General features: G+C 34.5%; 1 protein-coding gene and 1 pseudogene across 1 annotated transcript; both read left to right on the forward strand.

Annotated features, from left to right (window-relative positions):
- Positions 1–267: 267 nt before the first annotated feature.
- On the forward strand, positions 268–15,790 carry LOC127075310 (uncharacterized). Its single transcript, XM_051016797.1, has 7 exons — positions 268–281; positions 13,315–13,484; positions 13,582–13,923; positions 14,951–14,997; positions 15,132–15,194; positions 15,296–15,428; positions 15,515–15,790. The coding sequence occupies exons 2-7, from the start codon at positions 13,382–13,384 to the stop codon at positions 15,529–15,531; spliced, it is 705 nt and encodes a 234-aa protein (XP_050872754.1). The 5' UTR covers positions 268–281; positions 13,315–13,381; the 3' UTR covers positions 15,532–15,790.
- A 4,360-nt stretch (positions 15,791–20,150) lies between these two features.
- On the forward strand, positions 20,151–25,923 carry LOC127137281 (uncharacterized; annotated as a pseudogene).

The raw sequence follows: 25,923 nt of genomic DNA on the forward strand, positions 1-25,923 counted from the left end.
TTGTAACATTTGTTGATGAACGATTTGTGGAGAGGTAGTAAATAATTTTGAGTGGAAGGATAAAATAGTAAAAGCATGCAGTACTATTTTGATGGGTTGATATTAGAAGGTTGCATTTTCTCTCTCTTCCGTACACGTTTTTAAAGATACTTTTCTCTATGGTTTGAATTTGATTCCCTCCTCTACTCTCTCCTTCTCCATCTCACCTCTCTGCCTTGCACCCTTCATTTCCTTCTTTGTCAGCTATTGAACAGCCAAAAACTTTGAACTCCTACAACAAGGTACAATATTGAACCCTAATTTTGTATTTCAAGTTTATTCCAAACGTGTTGGATGATGTGATCGCTTGAGCTTTAGATAGATGAATAATTGATAATTAATAAGAGGATGAATGGATGGAACTAAGGGAATAGACTTATTTAACTCTGACTGCCTATCTCTTTTCTACTGGAAATTTCTAGCAACGCCGGATTTAAATCTGTTTAGAACGAGCATGTTTTTCCTTATCCCATAGCACGTTCAGCAATGATGCAAGAAAACGATTCGACTTTTTTTCCTTAGAAATAAGGACCTTTTTTCCTTGGCTTGAAGCTGATGTTAAATTTGACCTTGATGCCTTGCTTTTCATTGTATAAAACTTTCATTTTGTAGGTACATTCTACACTTTTTAATCAATGCATCTTTTGATCGTGTCCTTTTGTATTCTTTAACACCTTTTGAAATTTATGTGTGTGACTGGTAATTGAATTTTTGAGACGGTTGGCCTAATCAATAGTGTTGTATGTTCTGCTCAAATAGGTACGGTGTAGTAGTTGGTTACTTTTCCATCGTCATTTGTTCAATTTCCTCTTTCTCACCCCAAAAAATGCCAAGGGGTAGATCCAAGAAAAACCTTAAAACAACGGAATCGGAATCGGTATCTAAACCCAAGAAACCTCACTTCATGGACCACGAAATCCAAGGTATTACTTTCAGTTTTTTTTAATTTCTCTTTGTGAAGTTCAATATATCGCAAAATGCATGCCAGTCTAAACTGAATTTGAATTATTTGTGAAGCATTGGAGCGACAAATTGGTGAAATTAGGGTCGTTAAGGAGGTTAAAACCGAACACTTGTTGACAGATTTGCAACTGCTTCGCTTATGTTTCAGTGAGGAACAGCTCCAGAAACCTGTCTTAGAGATTTTGGAACAAACTCTTCCAAATTTGTCTGTTGTGAATGATAAAGATAGTAACAAATTTGAAGTGACATGGAAAGATAAAGCGTCTATGACCACACACAGTAACTTTGGTGATATACATGCTTCGTTGCTTCAAAGGTTGTCCATGGCTTATCCTCACTGCCCCTCTTCCATTCCTCCTTTTGCTGGTGTCTTTGAATATTCTTCCGATGCACTAGGTGAACATTCCTCTTAACTATGTTTTTATTTTTATTTTTTATGTAGACCTCTTTAAATTAGTCTAGGTTAAAATTGGTTTTATTTTAGCCTCAATTTTTTATTTAAAATAAGTGTTTTTTCTTTTTCCTTAATGAATTTGTGTTTATTGCAGGAAATCAGTAAAAATAGACTTTTTGTATTTGTGGCTGTTGCACTCGAAATGTAACTGACCTGAATTGTTCCATCTTGTGGTAGCATAATTTTTTTACTGAGTAAGAAGTGTGTGTTAGAATGACTTCCATCTCTACTAGGCATTTCTTGTCTTGGCCATATAGCATGCTTATTGTTGGTTGCACTCCGCCTTCTGACCTAAAACATGACCATCACAACCCTCGTGCCATGTTTGGTGTTGCCTTGCCTCATTATTTTCTGTTAACAGATGATTCTTGATTTCAAAAATGTCATTTTCACCTATGCGTTTTTGCTCCCAAAAATCTGTCTGCTTCTCATCATTTTGCATCAATTTATTTGTTCCTTAATGCTTTGCACTTTTGGCTTCTACAATCCTTCCATTCCCAACTTAATCATAGTGGTTTCTTCTTTTTCAGAATCTGTTCCAGCGTTTCCTTAATTTCGTTAACTGCAGATTCCAATTTATTCATCTTGACTGAATAATGCTAAGTAACGAGCTCATCAACGTACTAACTTCTGCTAACTACTTTAATTATCCAATATTCTAGATCCTAATAGTGTGTTTTGAGTTCGATTTACATGCCTCAAAATTTGAACAAGTTAATCTATGTCCAATAATTCTCATTCACTTACTCCAATTGCATATTCTTACTCTGTAAAAATTGGACAGTGTTTTTACTTACAAATATGTGTGTATATGTTTTAAGTTCTTAAAAAGATGTTATCTCATTCTAATGAGATTGTGTCTATAATTGCATTATTGAATACATATAGGTACCGATTTCAAAAAGTATTTAAGTTTCTATATCTATGATTTTTGTATATCTGACAATAGTTACTTCACTTGACAGGGAGAACAAGTTTTATTGATGGTGGTAATCCATATTTGAAGGATTTTGTATGTTCTCTTCACTTTGCTGCTACACACATTACTCTTGCTTATCCAGTCTTTCTTGTAACATGGTCTGAATTAGCCACGAATTTAAAAGCAAACTTTTTGCTTCTTTTAGTAATTAAACGAGTATTATATAGGTTTTGGAGGAGCCATCTGAAGCCCCGAGTTTTGCAATGCAAGAAGGTCTTCAGACTCCCGGCGTAAGTATCTCTCCTACATGAGGTTTCTTCTCGTCAACGTGCTTCGAATCCCTTTTACCATCTTCACCAGGGGAAGAGGTTTCTTCTTCGTTCTGAGCGTTATCTTCTTTAAGATTGTGAGCCCCAGTCGAAGAGCCTTTGTTTCGGACAGCACCGCTGACTGTCGGAGGAGGAGATGGATTCATGCCGCTCGAAGGATCGCTTTGATTGGCAGTAGAAATGAGAGGAGTGGTGGTTTCGTCCTGAAACTGAAATGTTAGATTGGAAATGTGAAATTTGTCGAGCGAAAGAATACTCAAGGTCGAAGTATACCTGTTGAACCTCTCGATCGGAGGCATTGCTCCCAATACACTCCAGTTCTACAACACTAGAAGGTTGGGATGGAGTTTTCTTTGGAAGAGGAGGGAGAGTGGTGGTTTCGACACCCTGTTGTTGATTTGGTTGGAAAGGGGTAACTGTGGCCTTATTCTTCTTCTATTTCTTCTTGAGTGGAGTAGGAGGAGTATCCTCTTCATCATCTTTGACAAGAATGACAGTAGCAAGAGGAGTTTTTCTTTTCTTGGGTGTCAAGGGAGGCTTGCCACTACTCCGAAGAGAGAAAATCATAAATAATTAGCAAGAAATTCGAAAGAGATAGAGAAGTTATTTGATGTAATAACTTTGAACCCTTCTTCGTTTTTTCTGGAGCGGCACCAGAAGGCACTCCCTGGCTCGAAGAGGTAGTTGGCTTAGAATCAGTAGTCGAATTAGCCTTCGCCACAGGTTTTTCTTTCTTCACCACCTTCCTTTCGACAGCTAAAGAAGGATGTAAGTTAGTTGAAACATGCAAATGGTTAAAAGATTGGTAAGAAACGAAAAGAAGTTGTAAAACCAAGAAATCCAAACATTCCACACCTTCACATGTCGGAGAAGTAATTCTCACTGCAGATAAATCAAAGTGAAGGAAGCCTTTGAAACTGTCTAAGGTATGTTTGGTAGCAACTACTCTTTTTGCAGGCTTTTGTTGGTCATTTTTTAGTTCGTTAAAAATGTTCCCACACGTGAACCAGTAAGGGTAAGGGGGAAAAAATGACAAAGCAAAATCTGCACTGGGTAACTTTGGGAATTTGGGTGGTTCGCACTCAAAAGCCAAGTCATATTTCAATTCAGGTTTTGAAGTTTTGAGAGATTTTCTTTTGGCAATCTGCTTTTCAAATTTTTCTTTTAAAATTGGGGCTGCATAACAAACAGTGCCAACGATGTTCGTTGGGTTATAGACAGTTTCAAAGTACTTTTGGAATGCTTGGATTTCTGCAGAATGAGTAAGCTTATCCTTAGGGACATTTTCCTGCAAAGATGAAAAAGCCTTTGTTAGACGTTCTTTGATTTCAGTAGTCGAAAACATGTTCTTGGAATAGAAATCTGTCCACCAAGTGGCGAAACCATTGGTGGAATAGAACGAAGGTTGGAAGGCTATTAATTGAAATTCGGCAAAATTGGCGTGGAATTCTTTGTGGACGGCAATGTCTCTAGCGCTCCATTCAGTTCCTGCGCAGCAGATCTCACGCTTTCGTTTGAATAAAGAGAAAGGGATAAGTTGACATAACCCAAATTGTCGAGAGACAAAATTAGGCTGATAAGCCAACAGACACACATGACTCTTCACTGGCAGAATCCTAGAAACAAGTAGCCTTGGAAGGAGGAAGGCACGCCATATCTCTTCGATCTCTGTGTTGGCATTTTTTACAGTGTCTTCGAGCGAGGCGGTAAACCAGGAAGGACCATGCGTTCGACTGGCAAAAGGAGCCATCGAAGGAAGGAAATGATGATGTTTCGAGAACATCAAAGTGTACTTGGTGAGGGAAGTTTGTAAATTATCAACGTCATCAGCTGGAGTCAGTTGAAGGAGTCTGGTGCCTTCAATACTTCGATCCATTATCTCTGGGGCATCTTCTTCAACGTTCCCTCGTGTTGGCAAAAAGGATTCGAAAGTGGCATTGAGCCACAATTGAAGAAGCCAATAAGGCCCAGATAGTAATAGATTGGTGCCAGCTTCGTATTCCTTTAGCTTAGCACTAGTTGATCCTAGACTTTCGTACAAACTAGCCAACAAGAGTTCACTCAAGCACACTCTTCGACCAGCATGCAATTGGTTAGTGAGCGTTAGAAATCTCTTAGCAACTTGTAGAGATTTGCAGCAAAAGAAGAATTTGGACAACCATAGACCTAAGAATGCTATGTGTTCTATATCAGAAACTTCTTCACCATCAGCATGATATAGATTAATGTAAGTACTGAATGAAGCGTTCTTAACGTTGAAATCAATCAAGTTTTCACAGTCTTGGTAGGGGTCGAAGGTTTCTCCTGTCGGAGGAAGTCCAACAATGGCAGCTACGTCAAAAAGTGTGGGAGTCATCATTCCACAAGGAAGGTGAAAGGTGTTATAGGTACTATCCCAGAAATACAGGCTGGAGAGTAATAAAGGCTGACAATAACTAAATCCAAGCTTCGACATCTGGATTAGGTCAAAAATGCCCAATTCTTTCCAAAGTGAGGTTTTCTTCTTCTCAACTTTTGTTAACCAAGCAAGATAAGATTTATCTAAGGTTGGACAAGACCGAAAAGGTCTGAAACTATCAGTAATAAAGTCCAGTTGAAAAGCTTCTATTTGGTTTAGATCCTCATTGTCTTTAGAAGAAAGAGTTTTTTGGCTATGGGTTTAGTAGTATGGTGACAAGGAAAAAATTGAGCACACTTCTCTAAATGTTCGTCAGATACTAATGGACCTAGAAACCCTAAAGCATTTCCAGAAAGAAGAGAAGGAACCATTACCTGAGAAGCGAAGATTGCTTTCTGTTCTTTCAAGAGTTTTGGAGCAGTGATGTATTCTCGGTCCCCAACAGTGATGGTTGTGCTGGTTGGAATGTTCTGAGAAATGAAACTCTTTGAAGATCCAACACCTTTGATGTTCTTTGACTGTTTTTGTTGCTTGTTAGAAGACATTGTAGTAGACTTTGGAGATTTTGAAGGATTAGGGTTTAAGGAAGAAGAAGCGTTTTTCAGAAAGGTTGAAGAGGATGAACTCAGAGAAAAAACTGGAGATTTTCGTGAAAAGAGAGAGAAAAATGACAAATGTGCTTTTATAATGCTGAACCTGTGAGGATGACTGGTTACGCTTTACTGGGATAGTGGGCCACGTGGAAGTTTTTTCTGAGAAAAGTGGACAAGGAATACTATTCATTTTTGTTGATTCTAAGTGTTGGCAGCAATTTTGGTAAAACAAAGAGTGTTCACAAGATGTCATGTGTGATATCTTAACATAAGATATCCTATGTACCTGCTGGAGTTAAAGAAGATGTGCAAGCAGGATTGTTTCAGAATGCCACTTACAATGCTAAGGCGTCTGATATTGGATGTACCTGCTGGAGCTTAATTGGAAGACATGTTCATGCAGGATTGTTTCAGATGACATACACAATGTCATGGTATCTGATATGGCTGTACCTGCTATAAAAGGAAATTGGATTATGCAGGATTTTTCCAGATGTCAAACCCGATGTCATGACATCCTGTACACAGAACATTCAGTATGAATGTCTGGTGTTTTGTGATTGCACAATTAATGGCAATCATTGGTTGATTGAAGATATGGCTAGCTGGTGCATTCTTTCAGGGATTTCAACCAGATTTGTTTATTTTCCAAGAAGATCTTTACAGCTGATATAAAAAGATTTGATTGGAAAATATATTTAGGGTTTTCAAGCTGTCCATTGTTTCTATAAAAAGGGACTCAGAAAACCTGTTTGAACACACAACGAAGACTGAGCGAAATATAGAGAGAGAGCTAGGGTTTGTGTCTGTTTAGTCGTAAGACTTGTAGGTCATTCAAGTCATCCATTGATGATTGAATTGGACTGATTTGTGGTTGTAAGCCTCAAACAATGTAAAAATTAGGGGTATGTGTGAGGTAAACCTCCCAACCTGTGGGAAGGTTACCAGGTGTTTCTCAGTGCTTGAAAGCATGAGATTATTTGTAAATTAAAGCCTGTAGGCAAGAGTTGTTATGTTCTTGAACGAAGCTATGAAGCATGTTCAAGTTGTCTAAGCATTACATGGTATTTGTAATGATAGGAATGGAAACTGGAGGTTTCTATCTAGGAGTGCATAGGTATAGATTGCATTGGGTAGGGATTAAGTGAAGAGTTGTAAACGGGGGAGTTTAACTCTGAATTAATACTGCTAATAGTGGATCTTCTTCCTGGCTTGGTATGCCCCCAGAGTAGGTAATGTTGTACCGAACTGGGTTAACAATTACAGGTGTTTTTACCTTCTGCACACTATATTTTGTCTGTTATAACTCAGTATGTTTCTAGTCTATTTATGAAGAGAATAACAGACTTGACACATAGCCTGCAGTCTGATTGCAAAACAGAATGTTATGACATTCATTATTGACTGTTGTTACTGATAGACTGGTTGGTCTGTTACAGTTCATCCTTCTGTAATGTTGGAACATGTGATGTTCAAATCAATGTTGAGACATCATGCTGATAACCGGGCAAGATTAATAAACATAAGTGCCATGTTTAATCTCTACTGTGTCTTTGTTCTAGATGGACAAAACGGGATGTTCTTCTGTCCATGGTGGTAGAGTAGCAGATGTCGTGACATCTGGGACTGTGTGCATATGAGTACTGGGTTTTAATTTTTTCTAACTGTCTTGTTGTATAAGTAACAATGTTGGATCAGATGTCATGACTTCGTGTAGAACATCTGAACTCTGACTATACCAGAATTTCAATTGGTATCAGAGCAGGCATCATGTTCTGTCTCTGGATGAGATCCATGGGTGATACTTTATGGTATCTTGCAAGGAGTTATGCCAGTACTGATGATTGGAACCTGTGGAAGGTTCAGGGATTTCCTTGAATGGTCCCTTGAAGTAGGTGGATGGACTATTCATGACAGGAACTATGTGTGACTGTCTTTGGAGGTTGGCAATTGGCCTTTGTGTGGAACAATTGTGCTAGTATTGAAACATATTCAAACTTGGTATGTTCTTGGAGGCTGATCTGGTGAAGTGCGTGGTCATAGGTTGAGTTGTATTATGATTTCCGCTGCATAATACCTGGCTAAACTCAAACTCTGATGAAGGTTCCCCTCATGTGGATGAAAGGCTGCTGTATTCAAGATTTCATCATAATCTACTGAAGATGTCAAAGATACTTGAGTCTCCTCAAGTCCACTCATCATGACGTTCTCACTTCAGGATTGTAAGAATCACCTGATCACTGATTCTTTTACTCTCTTGGGTAGTGTATATGAAGACCTTGAAGACTTTCAAGGAGGGTTTGTTCCAAGGAGGTGGAACTAATGTTCTACGCGATGTTAGAACATGTTGTTCAACAAGTATGCAGCTACTGGTTGAAGAGCAGATGGTTTTAGGTGTCAAACAAAGGGATACGTGTGTTTGGAACCTACTCCTGACCTGGAAGAGGAGACATCTATGGGTGCTAAGTTGACAAGGGTAGGGTCAACTGTTTGTGAGCTCAAGAAGGTCACTTTTAGACGTCTGATCTCTAGAAGTGGGGTTGGTTAAGATGTGACACGGTGCAATTTCCTACTGTCTGTCTTATTCCTATAGATTGATCAGGATTGGATAGTTGTTCCCTGAAGTACTATGTTGTGTTGGAAGACAAGTTCCCTGGATGATAGAAGTCAGTAATGGGGGTAACCTGATTGCTATTTCATTTAAGAGGATTGGGACCATGAATCTTGTTATTCAAACACCACGCTCAGAAGTGGCAGTTCTTTCAAGGAGTGAGAATATGAAGATTCAGAGGTTGGTTGAGGTAGTATGCTCTGGAAATGCATATCTACTATTGACTGGTGTTGTTTTCTTTCACTAGTACTGATGGTCAGCTGGAGTCTGATTGGTGTGATTGGAGCATGTATAGGTATAACTCATAGAGTTATTTGCCACTGGTAGGGATGGTGTATGTCATGTTGATACATGTCTGTACAATGCATGGATATTGGTGTGGAGTTTCCATGATTGTTAATTTGAGGGGGAGTTTTGGTTAACCTCTTCACGTTCGGTCAGCCTAGGGTCTGGTTGGCTGTTGACCTGTGTCACATGGGTTCTGGTGGTTGTGTGACACATTTGCAAGGAAGAATTCATCTCTCTCATTCCTAAGGGTGAATTTAATCTGGGAAGATTTTCAAAACTGTTGAGGTGCTTGCAAGCAGAAGATGTTGACACTAGAAGAGTATTTTCAAAGTAGTCTTATGGTGGAAGTATCTGAAAGGAATATTGGGAAAGGATTTAAGATCAATGTCTACTTGTGCCAAGTACAAGTATTTAATTGATTATCCTTGGAGCTCAAGATAAATGATGTTTTAAAAGATGTTGGAACATCTCATCTTCAAGATCCTGTGCAAAATCACAGGAAGGATAATACATTGGTTTATGATCTATCACTTTGGTGGCAGCAAAAGCATATGATCTCTGAAAAGGTTTCCTGGCAAGAAACATGTTCAGCCTTGGTGTGTACAAGAAGAAGAAAACATCATAGTCCTGATGGTGGTTACTTAGATCAGGTTACTTCTGATCTAGGTAAGGAAGTGCATTAGCTAATGCACACTATGGAGTCAAGAACAAGTGGCAACAGTCTTGACATCATGGAAACAACTTTGCTTTAGGAAGTGGAACCCTTGGTATAGCTGAAGGGATAGTTTCTAACTGGTCCTTCTGAAGACTCATGCATCAGAGTGTCTGATGTCTTTGGAGAAGAAGCAGGGATTCATCAAGGTGTGAGCTTGGATGACTTAACTGCAAACCTGCAGGATGGAGGATGTTTACTCAAACTTGGTTCCACAATCAAGTCCATGAGAACATTGAACTCTTGTTCTGAGAAGGGAGGAAGTTCTTTCAAGTGGCAGAAGAAGGAGCTGAATTCAACATCTAGATGTCAAAACACAATGTTATGACATTTGGTTCAACATCAGAATCTTAGTTGGTGTAGTGGCACATCAACTTGAGATAGAAGGGTCTACAGGGTTGCAGATTGGATACTTCAAAAAGGTTGTTCTCATTGCAGTTCTTTGGAGTTGTTGGATAGAAAGGATGTTACATGTTCATGTCTTATAAAATCTAAGTTGTGTTCAACATGTAGCTTGAAGTTCAAGTCTCACTTGGAAGGTCATAATATCTTTGGGAGAAGTCTGATAAACGTGGAGAGGTCAAAAAATGACATTTGACTTTTTCATATGAGGATTCATGAAGGAGGTAGTCAACCAGTGGCATTTGGTCTATCTCAGAAGTGAGTTCGAAGAATCAAGATAATCTACATATGGCAACTGATTATTCTTGAGGATAGTCTGAGACAAGTTACTTTTGAGCAGAAAAGTAGTATGTTGAAGACAAAAGGAGGTGTTTTCTATTCATCTCTTGGAGCTTGTGGAAGGAGCTCTGAGCTATCTATGGAAGATTATCTCTTGTAATGGGATGAGAATGTATATGTCCCAATTTGTGTCTGGATCAAGCTTGTGATTCAGTGATATCTGAAGAATATCAGATGGTGTTATGTTGTTTTCTGTTCTGGTTAGAAGAGAGATTGTCACAGGGTGTGGATGTGTTCAGCCAAGAAGGTTGAACAGGGAGTGCGCTCTTGAAGACATGAAGACGCGTCTTATGTTTTCCATTCATCAAGCTGTCTGGGTTCTCTTTGAATCAGGAAGTATGTGAAGGTCCAACTTTGAGGTGTTGGATATGTTCATCTCCAAGTTTCAAGAGGAGAGTTGGTTGTTCATGACAGGGGGAGTTCTGTCTTTGCACTGCAAGTAATCATCAAGCTTGGGGTCTATGGGTTCTCAGATAACAAGGTATGGCACCTTGTTAGTTAGTGAGATGTTGTGGTGTGTGTCAAGGCTGAGTGAGCAGAAGAATGTCTGACCGGATGTCATGACATTGCCTTGGACAATATTGTTATTTCCTTCTGAAACTTACAGTCATAAGGAAATATGAATGTGGTGTGTACTTCCTGAATATTTTGTTTTAACATGCTTAATGTTATAACATCTGTTCTAACATTCTCTGCTAGGCTAATAGACATTTATTTTGTCTAATTGGTCACCTTTGGTCAATTTTGACTAAAAAGGGGGAGAAGTGCTTGATATGGAAGTTGTTGTGGAAGTTGTATGTGGCTGGACAAAAGGACATCTATTATTGAAAGAAGTGCACAAGTGCTACAACAGAATGTTGTTCTGTTTACAGATGTCAAACAGGATGTCTGTTTACAGAAATTCACAAAATACACTCGAAGTACCGGAGCGAGAGAAAAAAGTTTTACGCTGAAAATGTATGTATGAAGAACACCATAAGTTTCGTTCATGTTATATTTTTCATACCAATTGTTTAAATCAAAGTATTTTTACTGCCTTTATCTGTCGAATTGCCCTTACTTTTCAGTAGTTTATCATTACTTTTCATTTCTGCATTTACATTCCGCCAGAATCTTCATTTCCAGTACTTTCTTAAAACATAGAGCATTTATTCTAAGTCATTTATCTTTACCTTTCCTAAGCCTTTTCACTATCTTTAAACCTTTTAACACCAAGTGGTCATTATTTACTTTGTTCATAAAGTCATAAGTTTCACTTAGAATTGTTGTCTAAACACTTTTTGTCATTCACAAATTAGAAACAAACGTAACTATGAGTCAAATAACAGTAATAACAATTCTTAAGACACATGTCCTAGGATCAATCTAGTCGATCCTGCGAGTTACCAAAGATATACAAATTTGGAAGACTAGCGGTTGTTTATCAGAAATCACTGGTAAACAACATTAAGATAAGATAATTTGATTTCCAAAAGTTCAAATTAACAAAAACAAAAACATGCATAAAAAATTTTGAAGCGGAAAAATGTAAAAGAAGATAACGAAAAGTGATAAAAAGTTTTGTTACCAAAATAAATCTTGACTAAGAATACAATCATTGTTTGAGAATACAATCTCTGTAATCTTTTTCAGCTTCGATCATATTCTGGAGGTGAGAAAATGCGTTAAAAGGACAAACTATTTTTTTTAAATAGCCAAAGACAAGTTGTTGTTGTTGGCAATGAATATAGTGAGGAGTCATACCTTTTCACAATGGAAAACATCAACATGTCAAATATAATAACTTACCATCACCAACCACATCACTGGTAGTATTAGCAGCCTTCTTTACACGATTGCCATCAATATTCTTGACTTTGTCCTAGAACTAAAAGCTCTTAGAAACAGTTACTCCATCTTTAGTCACTTTATGTGATCACAGCATAAAAGGCACAAATTGGATTATTGAAAAATCAATTTGATTCAAAGGATTTCAAAGCATCATATTCCAAATCAAAACCATGATGAACTGGACTACTGAAATAAAAACTAAACGGTAGATAGAGAAAAAGGATTTCATATTATTTACATTGAAGAGATGAAGGAGTTCAGATTGTTTACACTGACGAAAGGAGGGAGAACAAAAATTGGGTAAGAGAGTTCAAATTATTTACTAGAATCTCATCTTTTCTATTTTTTTTCCCGATATTGTCTTGCTTCATGCTCTAAGAGTTTTAGTATGTTAATTATCTTTCTTGTTATTTTAGTATGTTAATTATCTTTCTTGTTACTCTTTATGTTACTCTTTGAGACATTGAGCATGGAAAAAAAATAAAAAATAAAGTGATATTAAAGAGTGATAAATGAGGAAAATTAATTTTGAATTTTGAATGGATAAGTATATGAAATATGAGAGAGAGTAATAAAAGAAGTGATAATTGAGGAGTGAGAAAAGAAAATTTAGAGTGTGAACTAACGGGTATGTGCCACTTGTCAAAAATAGAGAGATTTGAGAGAATTTTAGTTGTAACATTTGTTGATGAACGATTTGTCGAGAGGTAGTAAATAATTTTGAGTGGAAGGATAAAATAGTAAAAGCATGCAGTACTATTTTGATGGGTTGATATTAGAAGGCTGCATTTTCTCTCTCTTCCGTACACGTTTTTAAAGATCCTCTTCTCTATGGTTTGAATTTGATTCCCTCTTCTACTCTCTCCTTCTCCATCTCACCTCCCTGCCTTGCACCCTTCATTTCCTTCTCTGTCAGCTATTGAACAGCCAAAATCTTTGAACTCCTACAACAAGGTACAATTTTGAACCCTAATTTTGTATTTCAAGTTTATTCCAAACGTGTTGGATGATGTGATCCCTTGAGCTTTAGATAGATGAATAAGAGGATGAATGGATGGAACTAAGGGAATAGACTTATTTAACTCTGACTGCCTATCTCTTTTCTACTGGAAATTTCTAGCAACGCCGGATTTAAATCCGTTTAGAACGCGCATGTTTTTCCTTATCCCACAGCACGTTCAGCAATGATGCAAGAAAACGATTCAACTTTTTTTCCTTAGAAATAAGGACCTTTTTTCCTTGGCTTGAAGCTGATGTTAAATTTGACCTTGATGCCTTGCTTTTCATTGTATAAAACTTTCATTTTGTAGGTACATTCTACACTTTTTAATCAATGCATCTTTTGATCGTGTCCTTCTGTATTCTTTAACACCTTTTGAAATTGAATTTTTGAGACGGTTGGCCTAATCAATAGTGCTGTATGTTTTGCTCAAATAGGTACGGTGTAGTAGTTGGTTACTTTTCCATCGTCATTTGTTCAATTTCCTCTTTCTCACCACCAAAAATGCCAAGGGGTAGATCCAAGAAAAGCCTTAAAACAACGGAATCGGAATCGGAATCGGTATCTAAACCCAAGAAACCTCACTTCATGGACCACGAAATCCAAGGTATTACTTTCAGATTTTTTTTTTAATTTCTCTTTGTGAAGTTCAATATATCGCAAAATGCATGCCAGTCTAAACTGAATTTGAATTGTTTGTGAAGCATTGGAGCGACAAATTGGTGAGATTAGGGCCGTTAAGGAGGTTAAAACCGAACACTTGTTAACAGATTTGCGACTGCTTCGCTTATGTTTCAGCGAGGAACAGCTCCAGAAACCTGTCTTAGAGATTTTGGAACAAACTCTTCCAAATTTGTCTCTTGTGAATGATAAAGGTAGTAACAAATTTGAAGTGACATGGAAAGATAAAGCGTCTATGACCACACACAGTAACCTTGGTGATATACATGCTTCGTTGCTTCAAAGGTTGTCCATGGCTTATCCTCACTGCCCCTCTTCCATTCCTCCTTTTGCTGGTGTCTTTGAATATTCTTCCGATGCACTAGGTGAACACTCCTCTTAACTATGTTTTTATTTTTATTTTTTATGTAGACCTCTTTAAATTAGTCTAGGTTAAAATTGGTTTTATTTTAGCCTCAATTTTTTTTTTAAAAATAAGTGTTTTTTCTTTTTCCTTTATGAATTTGTGTTTATTGCAGCAAATCAGTAAAAATAGACTTTTTGCATTTGTGGCTGTTGCACTCGAAATGTAACTGACCTGAATTGTTCCATCTTGTGGTAGCATAATTTTTTTACTGAGTAAGAAGTGTGTGTTAGAATGACTTCCATCTCTACTAGGCATTTCTACTGTCTTGGCCATATAGCATGCTTATTGTTGGTTGCACTCCGCCTTCTGACCTAAAACATGACCATCACAACCCCCGTGCCATGTTTGGTGTTGCCTTTGCCTCATTATTTTCTGTTAACAGATGATTCTTGATTTCAAAAATGTCATTTTCACCTATGCGTTTTTGCTCCCAAAAATCTGTCTGCTTCTCATCATTTTGCATCAATTTATCTGTTCCTTAATGCTTTGCACTTTTGGCTTCTACAATCCTTCCATTCCCAACTTAATCATAGTGGTTTCTTCTTTTTCAGAATCTGTTCCAGCGTTTCCTTAATTTCATTAACTGCAGATTCCAATTTATTCATCTTGACTGAATAATGCTAACTAACGAGCTCATCAACTTACTAACTTCTGCTAACTACTTTAATTATCCAATATTCTAGATCCTAATAGTGTGTTTTGAGTTCGATTTACTTGCCTCAAAATTTGAACAAGTTAATCTATGTCCAATAATTCTCATTCACTTACTCCAATTGCATATTCTTACTCTGTAAAAATTGGACAGTGTTTTTACTTACAAATATGTGTGTATATGTTTTAAGTTCTTAAAAAGATGTTATCTCATTCTGATGAGATTGTGTCTATAATTGCATTATTGAATACATATAGGTACCGATTTCAAAAAGTATTTAAGTTTCTATATCTATGATTTTTGTATATCTGACAATAGTTACTTCACTTGACAGGGAGAACAAGTTTTATTGATGCTGGTAATCCATATTTGAAGGATTTTGTATGTTCTCTTCACTTTGCTGCTACACACATTACTCTTGCTTATCCAGTCTTTCTTGTAACATGGTCTGAATTACCCACGAATTTAAAAGCAAACTTTTTGCTTCTTTTAGTAATTAAACGAGTATTATATAGGTTTTGGAGGAGCCATCTGAAGCCCCGAGTTTTGCAATGCAAGAAGGTCTTCAGACTCCCGGCGTAAGTATCTCTCCTACATGAGGTTAAAAGAATGTCTGAGATGGCCTTGAATTGAAAAATTAACAGGTGAATATGGTGATGACTCTATATGTGTTTTACAGGTGAGTAGTCAGAGGATATCTGTTGGGATGACGCCCAAAACACTTAGGGTTCCCAAGCCTGGCGAGATGCTTCTCTCTGTCCATGGATCACCCCTAGGTGTTTACAAGGACAATAACATGGAAGCCATACATGGTATGATTAAGATAACTGCTTGAGATGAACTTTGTCATGTTAATGAACAAGGATAGTTCTAATATTGGTATCTATTTGACATGCAGAGCTGGAGGAGGGTTAAATATCTTGCAATTCAAGATGAAGTTTTTCATGTTTCTATGTGCTTTACGTTTGCTCAGTTATAGTTCTCTTGTGTCTTGTATTATGCTGTTATTTTATGTGCGGCATTTCACATTGTGCTTTACGGTTGCACATTGTTTGGATCCGCAAAGAAATAGAAAAGAGAACAATAAAGTAAAATATAAATATACGAGAAATTCTATTTTGTTTGGATGTAATAATGTATCTAGGAAAGAGAAAATTATTTATTTCACTGGTTACACATTGTTTGGATGCGCAAAGAAATAGAAAAGAGAAAAATAAAGGAAAATAGAAATACTATATGAGAAATTCTATTTTATTTTGGATGTAGTATATGTTTAGGAAAGAGAAAATTATTTTCAATTGTTTAGGAAAATAAATGTCATTTTATTTTAAACTAAGTGTCATTTTGTTTTTTCAATTTAATATTAATTAATTTATTTCAACTTTACTTTTAATTAATATTTTTTACACAATTTTAAGTAATTAAATCCTACTATTCATTTATGGAAATTTATAATAATCAATAATAAATAGAGATATTTTTGTAAAATTGTTCGATCAATCATTAATTTTCTACTTTTCTTAATAAAACAATCTTAAACTTTTTTATATTTTGAGACCGAGCTAGTAATAATTCTTGGTATTAAATGACAGTTGTCCAATGTACCGAAAGAAAATAATAATAATACTAACGACAAACTCTTTAATTCATAATTTTTAAAATATTTTTTTTTATTACTTCATTCATTCTTACTATTAGATTAATCTTTATTAGTAGATGTATTTAATTTGATTTTCTTTTTCCATGACAAATAGAATGTTATTGATAAAAAGAAATATTAAGAGTAGAGTAATTATATCTAAAAGTTTGAATAGGATCTTAAATTTAGAGAAATATAAAATTTTGGAATGAGTAAATTAGAAATGGAAAGAGTAATTAGAATTCATATAGACCTAAGTATTGAGCTCATATAGTTAATGTATTCTATTTGTTCTCATAAGTATTAAAGGGTGAGCGAAACACTCATGATTGAGAAGAGATATTTGTAAAAAGGGAATGCCTAACTACTCTTATTGATAAAAAGATAAAAAAGACACGGTGAAAGAATATATAGAGTCTTCACTTGAAAATGAAAAGTTCTTCTTGTTTTCTTTCACATTCTTTTGAGATTTTTTTTGTCATATTGCATTAACTTTCTCAAAAACAGAAAGAAAAAATGTCCAAAGAGAAACAGATAACCGCTCAAGAAGTGGAAGAAAAGAAAGATCCAAATAAAAATGACTCTAGTTCTTCCTAGATTTATGTTCTGACAAAATGAAAAGAAGGTGGTCTTATTAAAGATTGAATCTCTCGCACCTAACACTCAAATGTTGTAATCCTTAAGAATGCTAATAATGACGTCCTCGAAGAGACGTTTGACATTCTAAACAGTAAGGATGATTCGTCGCCAATATTGAAATTCTTCAAACTCCCACCTTGCCACTCAAAGCGTAAGGGCTTGGGGGCAGTTGTTTTGACCAACCATACTTATCTTGGACCGACTACTTTGAGATAGCATGTTCCGGGCATAGCCTATTGACATACTACACGATTGCATATTTGGAATCTTCTCCTTTCCGTAGGACTTTCCTACACCTTGCTACATGATATTTAAGCCTCAGACGCATCCAACGGTCATCCGTATTCCACGTCTGAAAGATAGCAAGGTGGTTATTTCTCTCCCCTATATATAGGGGATGTCGTCGAATCAGGTAGTAAGTTTCAAACACAATTTAAATACTCTATATTCTTTCACATACTGACTTGAGGGTCGGAATGCTAACATTAACATTGCAATGCACCTCCGCTCCGCTGCATCAGAAGCTCTACTCCAGTGCATCTCCTGCATCTCTCACTATTTCTGATTCCAAAATATAGCAAATAGTAAAAAAAAATCATCTAATAATTAAACACTTTTAATACAATTGAATAAAATAATTATGGTCATTATTTTAATTTTAAATGTGCATTAAATTAAAGATAAATATTTGCCTTATTTTTTATATATTTATTGATAAGAAATTTATCTTAATTTTTTTTATTATCTACTTTTAATATATAAAAGTTAATTACTACCAAATTTACGTCATAACCTAATTAAAATTAATAAAACATGGTTATCTACTTTTAATATATAAAAGTTAATTACTACCAAATTTACGTCATAACCTAATTAAAATTAATAAAACATGGTTATTCAAGTCTCTAATTGTCTTTTTGCATTATTGATATTTGTTAATCCAATGTTAATAATTATTACATTGTATCTCTATTTTAAAGAAAAATATATTAATTATTATGAACCCAATAAACACAATTGTATCCCTTTCAATTACAAATACCAATAAACACAATTTCATCTTTCCAAAGACATTTTTTTACGTATTTCACTATTTCCATTAACCCTAAATCTCCTTGATTCTCCCATAATAATCAATTTTCATCTGCCAATGCATTGGTGTGGCGGAGTTTCAAATTCAAAAGGAAAAAAATGTATGTGTTTTATTTTCTTCATCCACTTATCTCATCATCTTTTACAAAATCAAAAATTGAATAGTATATAGCTTTACAAATCATTTTAGGTTGATTACAATCCTTTCGTTTCAATTTCAATTTCAGTTGATTTGTTCATCCATCAGCGCATTTATGTGTCAGAGTTACAAAGGAGAAAAGGTAAGATTTTTTATTTTTTTGTCTATCGATCTCATCTTTTTTACAAAGTCGAAAATTAAATGATATATATATATATATATATATATATATATATATATATATATATATATATATATATATATATATATATATATATATATATATATATATATATATATATATATTTGCGAACTGATTTTGATTAACGTGTTGCTTTTAGTTTCTATTGATTAAGATTATAGGAATTTCTTCCTTTTCAATTCCAATTATTTTGTTCGTACATGAATACCTTCCTTTTTTAGAAGATATATATTTTTTACAAATATAATTTATGTAACATTACAATATTTCTATTTGATTTAAGGTCTCATTCTATTCTCATGGGTGCTTTGAGTCAACTCAATTTAGTTTCTCGACTTTCTTCCCTTCACAGTTATGCCAATTTTGTTTGAATAACGGGAAACAAACAAATCATTATTGATTTATCCAAAAAAAAACTATTTTCATAAATACTATGCATTCTCTATATCTTCTTAAACAAATCCAGAAAATCCATTTTCATAAATATTGTGCATTCTCTATTTTACTCCAAAATCCATCTCAAATAACCAAATCAATTTTATTCAATTCTTTTTCCTTCTTTATTTACACTATTTTCATCCCCGAATTTTGGTTCTAACCCATTATTTTTCCTCTATCTCAATTTAAAATTTCAATTTAAAGTGAGCATGGTGACAATGGCAAGTTATAATGTTCCCGATTTTGATTCCATATATTTCAACTTTGTTGATTTTGGAGATTTTTTATTTTGACTTTTGATTTCATCTATTTCGGTTAAGTTCTAATTATTGTGTTCTGGATTTAGATTTATTTCGATTTCTATCTATTTCGATTTTGCATTATCGATTTTGGTGATTTTGTATAATGTTTTTTCGCTTTTATGTTTTGAATTTTATGTTTCATCTTTGGTGATTTTTTATTTTCATTTATTTTAAAATTAGTTATGTATCTATTTTGTGGATTTAAATAAGAGCTACTTATGTGAATTTTAATTTTGATCTTTCATTTGGTTTTGGTGTTTCACTAAAAACAGGCTGATGAATTTTTTTTGACTAATGTAGGCTTAATTTAAAAAATATATATTTATTGTTGGTGATTTTCTTTAAATGACAAATTGAATTTTTTTAACAATAAATATGAACCACTTAAATTGTAGGAGTGTGTGTTTCTTTATGGACATTGCAAATGAGAGAACGTTGGAAAATCTCAAATATCCAAATGCTTCTGACACAGCAACATCGGTAAATGTGTAGGAACTTGGGAAAACTATAGATAAACATGCTCTAATGAAATCCCTTTAGGTTTTACGGCTATATTAATACATAGGCTGATGAAAAACTTTTCATTTCCCTATATTACACATATCCACATGTTACGTAATTGCCAATTATTTTCGAGGGAACAGACGAATTTTTGTACCAAATATATATATATATATATATATATATATATATATATATATATATATATATATATATATATATATATATATATATATATATATATATAATGGAAATGATCCATTCTTAACATGTACCTTATATATTATATATTAGCATTTCAAGTATTGTTCCAAATTCAAGAAATGAACTTATCATGTTGAATGAGCAAAAGCTGTAAGAAAACTTTATTCAAATAAAGTCATGGCAATGTAAGTTATGTTTTTTATCATGTGAACATTTGATATTTTTATTCACTATAAAATTATATATCTTTTGTTTTATTTATAATGATGAAGATATATAATATCTGTTATATATGTGTAAGTTTTCCAGATGTATGATCAAGTATGATCATTTTGAATTATAGAGCCTGAGTGAGTACTATAATAGAAAATATTCAACATGGTAGATGAAGAATTACATTTTAAAACTATTTTGAGGAGGAAGAATGCTGCAAAAGCCAGAATTTATAGAAAGGGTGTTATTGATGACAAGAAATCTAAGAGGTTGAAAACTGCTCTAAAAGAAAACGGTACATTTGATAAAAGACGCGGCAATGACTCAACAGCTTTGAGGATACCACTATCAGAACTTTCGTCAAACATACTAAATGACGGTCGTGGTATAGCCAACGTTGAAGTAAGTCGTCAACTTCATTCGTCCTTAAAGACTAAGCCAAGTACCAATAATAATATCAGATCAAAAAGGATATCAAGCAGAAACATTACCAAATTAGGAGTTAACTTATCTAAGAGGTTTGACAATACATTTGCTGCAACAACATCAAACCAAGATCCAATACCAGAATTGCAACTCAATGAGCTTTTTGCATCTGATAGTGGAGACGATAATATGAATGATGAATCTGACGGTATATTCTTAATTATTTTTCATTTGAGTTAATTTGTTTATGATATGTCATAGAATATTACAATATTCTTAACACAATAAATGTTATGTCAAAAGGTTACAGTTCAGCAACAAATTCAAGTTTTGATGAAGATGAAATGTCTAATGGAACAAATGCTATGGAAACTTTTAAAATTACATCAGGTATTTTAAAATGATTTACTATAAATAATATTTTATTATTATGAAATATAACTCATTTAACATATGAATTAAATACTATTGATGATCAGAAGGGTATTATGATATAGGGGATCCTGTCATTGAATGTCAATATTGTGGTGCAAATATGTGGTATTCGGAAAGGAAAAACAAATGTCGTCATGCGTCCAATCCTAAATTTTCCATGTGTTGTGGATCAGGAAAAGTTCAGTTACCTTTGTTAAAACCCGCTCCTAAAGTTCTACAACATCTGTTGTTTGACAACGAATCATGTGAATCAAAAAATTTCCAACAACAAATTCGAATGTACAACGTTATGTTTGCATTTACATCTCCCGGTGCGAAAGTGGATAATCGATTTAACAACGGTAGATGCCCTCCCAATTTTCGTATCCAAGGTCAATCATGTCACCGAATAGGAAGCATGTTACCGATGCCAGGTCAAAATCCACGATTTGCACAACTATATGTTTATGACACTGAGAATGAAATTGAAAACAGAATGCATGGATTCAGGTTAGATATCTATTATTTTCCAAACTTTAAATTTATTTATTTAAGAAACTTGCAATAAACTGTTTCAACTCTTTTCATTATAGGTCAAAAAGTGGAGTTGATGTTAATATTGTGAGAAAACTATCTGAAATGTTATATGAACATAATGTTCATGCACAATCATTTCGCATGGCAAGGGACAGACTTTGTGAAGAAGGTGTTTCTGATTTAAAACTTCGTTTAATATCTGAACGAAGAAATGATGGAAGGATATATAATCAACCAACTGTATCCGAAGTAGCTGCTTTAATTGTTGGAGATGTCGACACTGCAGAAAAAAGAGACATTATAGTGCAAAAACAATGTGGCGAACTTCAAAGGATAGATGAGTATCATACCAGTTATTTAGGATATCAGTACCCATTATTATTTCCATATGGTGAGGATGGATATAGACCTAATGTGAGGCACCGTGATAAAGGGACAAATATTCGCCACTTCACAGACATAACACAGTCAGAACAGAACAATAAAGATATTCCTTGGGAAGAAGCAACAAAGCGAAATCGACTTACAATAAGAGAGTGGTTGGCCTTTAGAATTCAATCAAGATCTAATGAAGCACAAACATTGTTGCGATCAAGGAGACTTTATCAACAATTTTTGGTAGATGGTTTTACAATGATGGAATCAGAAAGACTTAGGTGGCTTCGAAAGAATCAGTCAAAACTGAGGGTTGGCAAGTATCACAATTTGAATGAATATAATTCAAATGGAGAAACGCACGGGTCAAACACATGTAAGAGGGTTGTGCTACCTTCTTCATACGTTGGTAGTCGTAGATATATGGATCAACTATACTTTGACGGAATAGCAATATGCAGCTATGTCGGATTTCCAGATCTTTTCATTACATTCACATGTAACCCCAACTGACCTGAAATTCAGCGTTTGCTTGGTTCTGTTCATCTAAAAGCATCAGATTGTCCTGACATCATTTCAAGAGTCTTTAAAATGAAATTTTATGAGCTTTTGTCTGATCTCACAAAGAAAAGTCTATTGGGGAAAGTTCTTGCATGTGAGTAACTTATTCCATATTCAATTAATCGTATTGTTATTTTCAAATTTATCATTCATGTGCTGACTATTGTATATATTTTATATATTTATTTTTATAGATATGTATACAATTGAGTTTCAAAAGAGAGGATTACCACATGCTCACATCTTAATTTTCCTCCATCCATCTAACAAATATCCAACTCCAAGTGATATTGATCGCATTATTTTAGCTGAAATACCTGACCAAGATACCAATGAAGAGTTGTATAATTTGGTTAAAACTCACATGATTCATGGCCCGTGTGGATTTGCAAATCGATCTTCACCGTGCATGAAAGATGGAAAATGTTCTAAATATTTTCCAAAACAGTTTCAGCCCGAAACAATTGTTGATCAAGATGGGTTTCCGGTATATAGAAGAAGGGACAATGGACATACAGTTCTTAAGAATGGAATTCAAGTCGATAACCGGAATGTTGTTCCATACAATGCAAAGTTGTTGACAAAGTACCAAGCTCACATAAACATGGAATGGTGCAATCAAAGTACATCGATTAAGTACTTATTCAAGTACATCAACAAAGGTTACGACAAAATCACCGCTGCCATTGTACCGAATGATGATGGAACTTCCAACCAGCCGCAGAATATTGATGAGATCAAACAGTATATTGATTGTAGGTACATTTCTAATATATCACTTGAAATATGATGTCATGCAATTTATCTATTTCAACTAAAAGTGTGCAATTTTTCTTTACATGCATGGTGTAGAAAATTTTATATGTACACTGTTTTGACTATATGTGTTATAATAAAATTTATATATTCTGTCTACAATAATCATTCTATTAATTTTAAATCCATTGCCTTTCATTATATTATTTGTAGGTACGTTTCTCCGAGTGAAGCATCTTGGAGGATATTCTCCTTTCCAATCCATGGTAGAAAACCAGCTGTTGAGAGACTGTACTTTCATTGTGAAGGTCAAAATTCGGTATATTACACTGATTTTGATCGTATCAATACAGTTCTGGAAAAACCAAGTGTAACTGAATCGATGTTTACATCATGGTTCGAAGAAAATTGCAAGTATCCTGAAGCACAAAATTTAACTTACAGCAAATTTGTTTCAAAATTTGTTTATGTTAAGAAAAAAAGAGAATGGAAACCCCGTCAAAAAGGTTACACAATTGGTAGGCTTATATGGGTTCCTCCAACAACTGGCGAATTGTACTATCTTAGATTGATGCTCACACATGTCAAAGGCCCCCGCAGTTATAATGATATAAAAACAGTGAATAACGTAAAATATGATACTTTCCGGGATGCCTGTTTTGCTATGGGTTTTATCGGCGATGATAGAGAATTCATTGCAGCTATTAATTAAAGAGGCAAATCATTGGGGTTCAAGTCAATATTTGAGATTACTATTTGTTCACATGTTATTATCAGGCAGCATTAACAGGCAAAGACATGTATGGAGTAAAACATGTCATCTCTTAGCTGATGGAATACTATATGCTCAACAGCGAATTGCAAACAATAGAGGTATTATTTTTCCTATATTGTGAATTTTTATTATATTTATTTGTTTGATTCTTAAAAGTAATTTTTTTTTATAGTTTACACTTATAATTACTATTGTATAAAGGTTTGAGGTTGTCGGATGAAGAGATAATGAATTTAACATTAATTGAGATTGAACGAAATCTTCAAAGGAAGAGCCGAAGTCTAAAGGAATTTGCTGGAATGCCTTATCCAAGTGGATATGTGGTTGAGCAGTTGGGAAATAAGCTCATATACGAAGAGCGGAGTTACAATCCAGTCGAACAATTGCAAGAATACAATAATTTGTTCTTAAATCTTACAGGTAAATATGTTAAATGTTTGTAAGTTTTGTCATAATTTTATAAAGTAAACTTTTAAAGTATGATTTTATCTTACAATTTTTTTAATGTATAATTAATTTATTCACTGCATGTTTGTTATGTATTTTTTTTAAAATTAGATGAGCAAAGAGGTGTATTCAAGCGAATAATGGAAGCAGTAAACAATCAACAAGGAGGCGTATTTTTTTTGTATGGATACGGTGGCACAGGGAAAACCTACATGTGGAGAACTCTAGCTTCCTACATAAGATCAAAGAAACAAATTTGTTTAACTGTTGCTTCATCGGGCATAGCTTCACTACTACTTCCAGGAGGTCGAACGGCTCATTCAATGTTCAAGATTCCAATACCTACAATGGAGTCTTCTACATGTAATATCGACAAAGGTAGTGATCGTGCAAAGCTACTAAAAATGGCAAAGTTGATAATTTGGGATGAAGCTCCAATGGCACACAGATTTTGTTTTGAAGCGTTTGATAAAACCCTTAAAGACATAATGGGGCGTTCCAATTGTTCTGACAAATTATTCGAAGGGAAAGTAATTGTATTTGGTGGAGATTTTCGGCAAATATTACCGGTTGTACCAAGGGGCAACCCTTCAGATATAATACATTCTACAATAAATTCATCATACATCTGGGATCATTGTGTTGTGCTGAAGCTTACAAATAACATGCGACTCCAACAAGCCGGCAATACTTCAAGTACATCTGAATTAGAATTGTTTTCTAATTGGATATTAAAAGTTGGCGATGGGAAATTGGAAGAACCTAACGATGGTTACACGGATATTCCTATTCCAAATGATTTCTTAATTTCTAACTATGATGATCCACTAGAAGCCATTGTTAGTGAAACATATCCGAATTTTCTTAACAATTACAAGAATCCAGAATTTTTGCAATCAAGAGCTATATTGGCAGGAACAATTGAAACGGTTGACATCATAAATCAATACGTTTTGGGATTCATACCAGGTATGCGTTATCCATTATAAACATATTTATAGATACACTCATATATTTATATGTACTAACATATATTTATAATAATAAAATTTCAAAAATTTTCCCAAAGGTGAAGAAAAGGAATATTTAAGTTCAGATTCTGTAGACACTTTTGACGCTGAAGGAAATGAAGCTTTTGATGTTTTGACCCCAGAATTTTTGAATACACTTACAACTTCCGGTCTACCTAACCACAAGATTAAATTGAAGATTGGGACCCCTATTATGTTGCTTCGAAACATTGCTAAACCTAAAGGTCTCTGCAATGGAACAAGGCTTATAGTTACAAGATTGGCAAACCACGTTATCGAGGCAAAGATTATATCTGGAAAGAATATTGGAGGGGTTATCTATATTCCAAGAATGGATATGACTCCAACACAATCTTCGTGGCCATTCAAAATGACTAGAAGGCAATTTCCCATAACTATATGTTATGCTATGACAATTAACAAATCTCAAGGTCAGTCATTGGATTATGTTGGATTGTATTTGCCTAGAAGTGTATTTAGTCATGATCAACTATATGTTGCAATATCAAGGGTCAAAAGCAAAAAAGGGCTTAAGATATTAATCCATGACAAGGATAACCATCCATTGAATTCTACAACAAACGTCGTGTTCAAAGAAGTTTTTGAAAACTTATAG

The sequence above is a fragment of the Lathyrus oleraceus genome, chromosome 4 (genome assembly GCF_024323335.1).
Source record: "Lathyrus oleraceus cultivar Zhongwan6 chromosome 4, CAAS_Psat_ZW6_1.0, whole genome shotgun sequence".
Classification (NCBI taxonomy): Eukaryota; Viridiplantae; Streptophyta; class Magnoliopsida; order Fabales; family Fabaceae; genus Lathyrus; species Lathyrus oleraceus.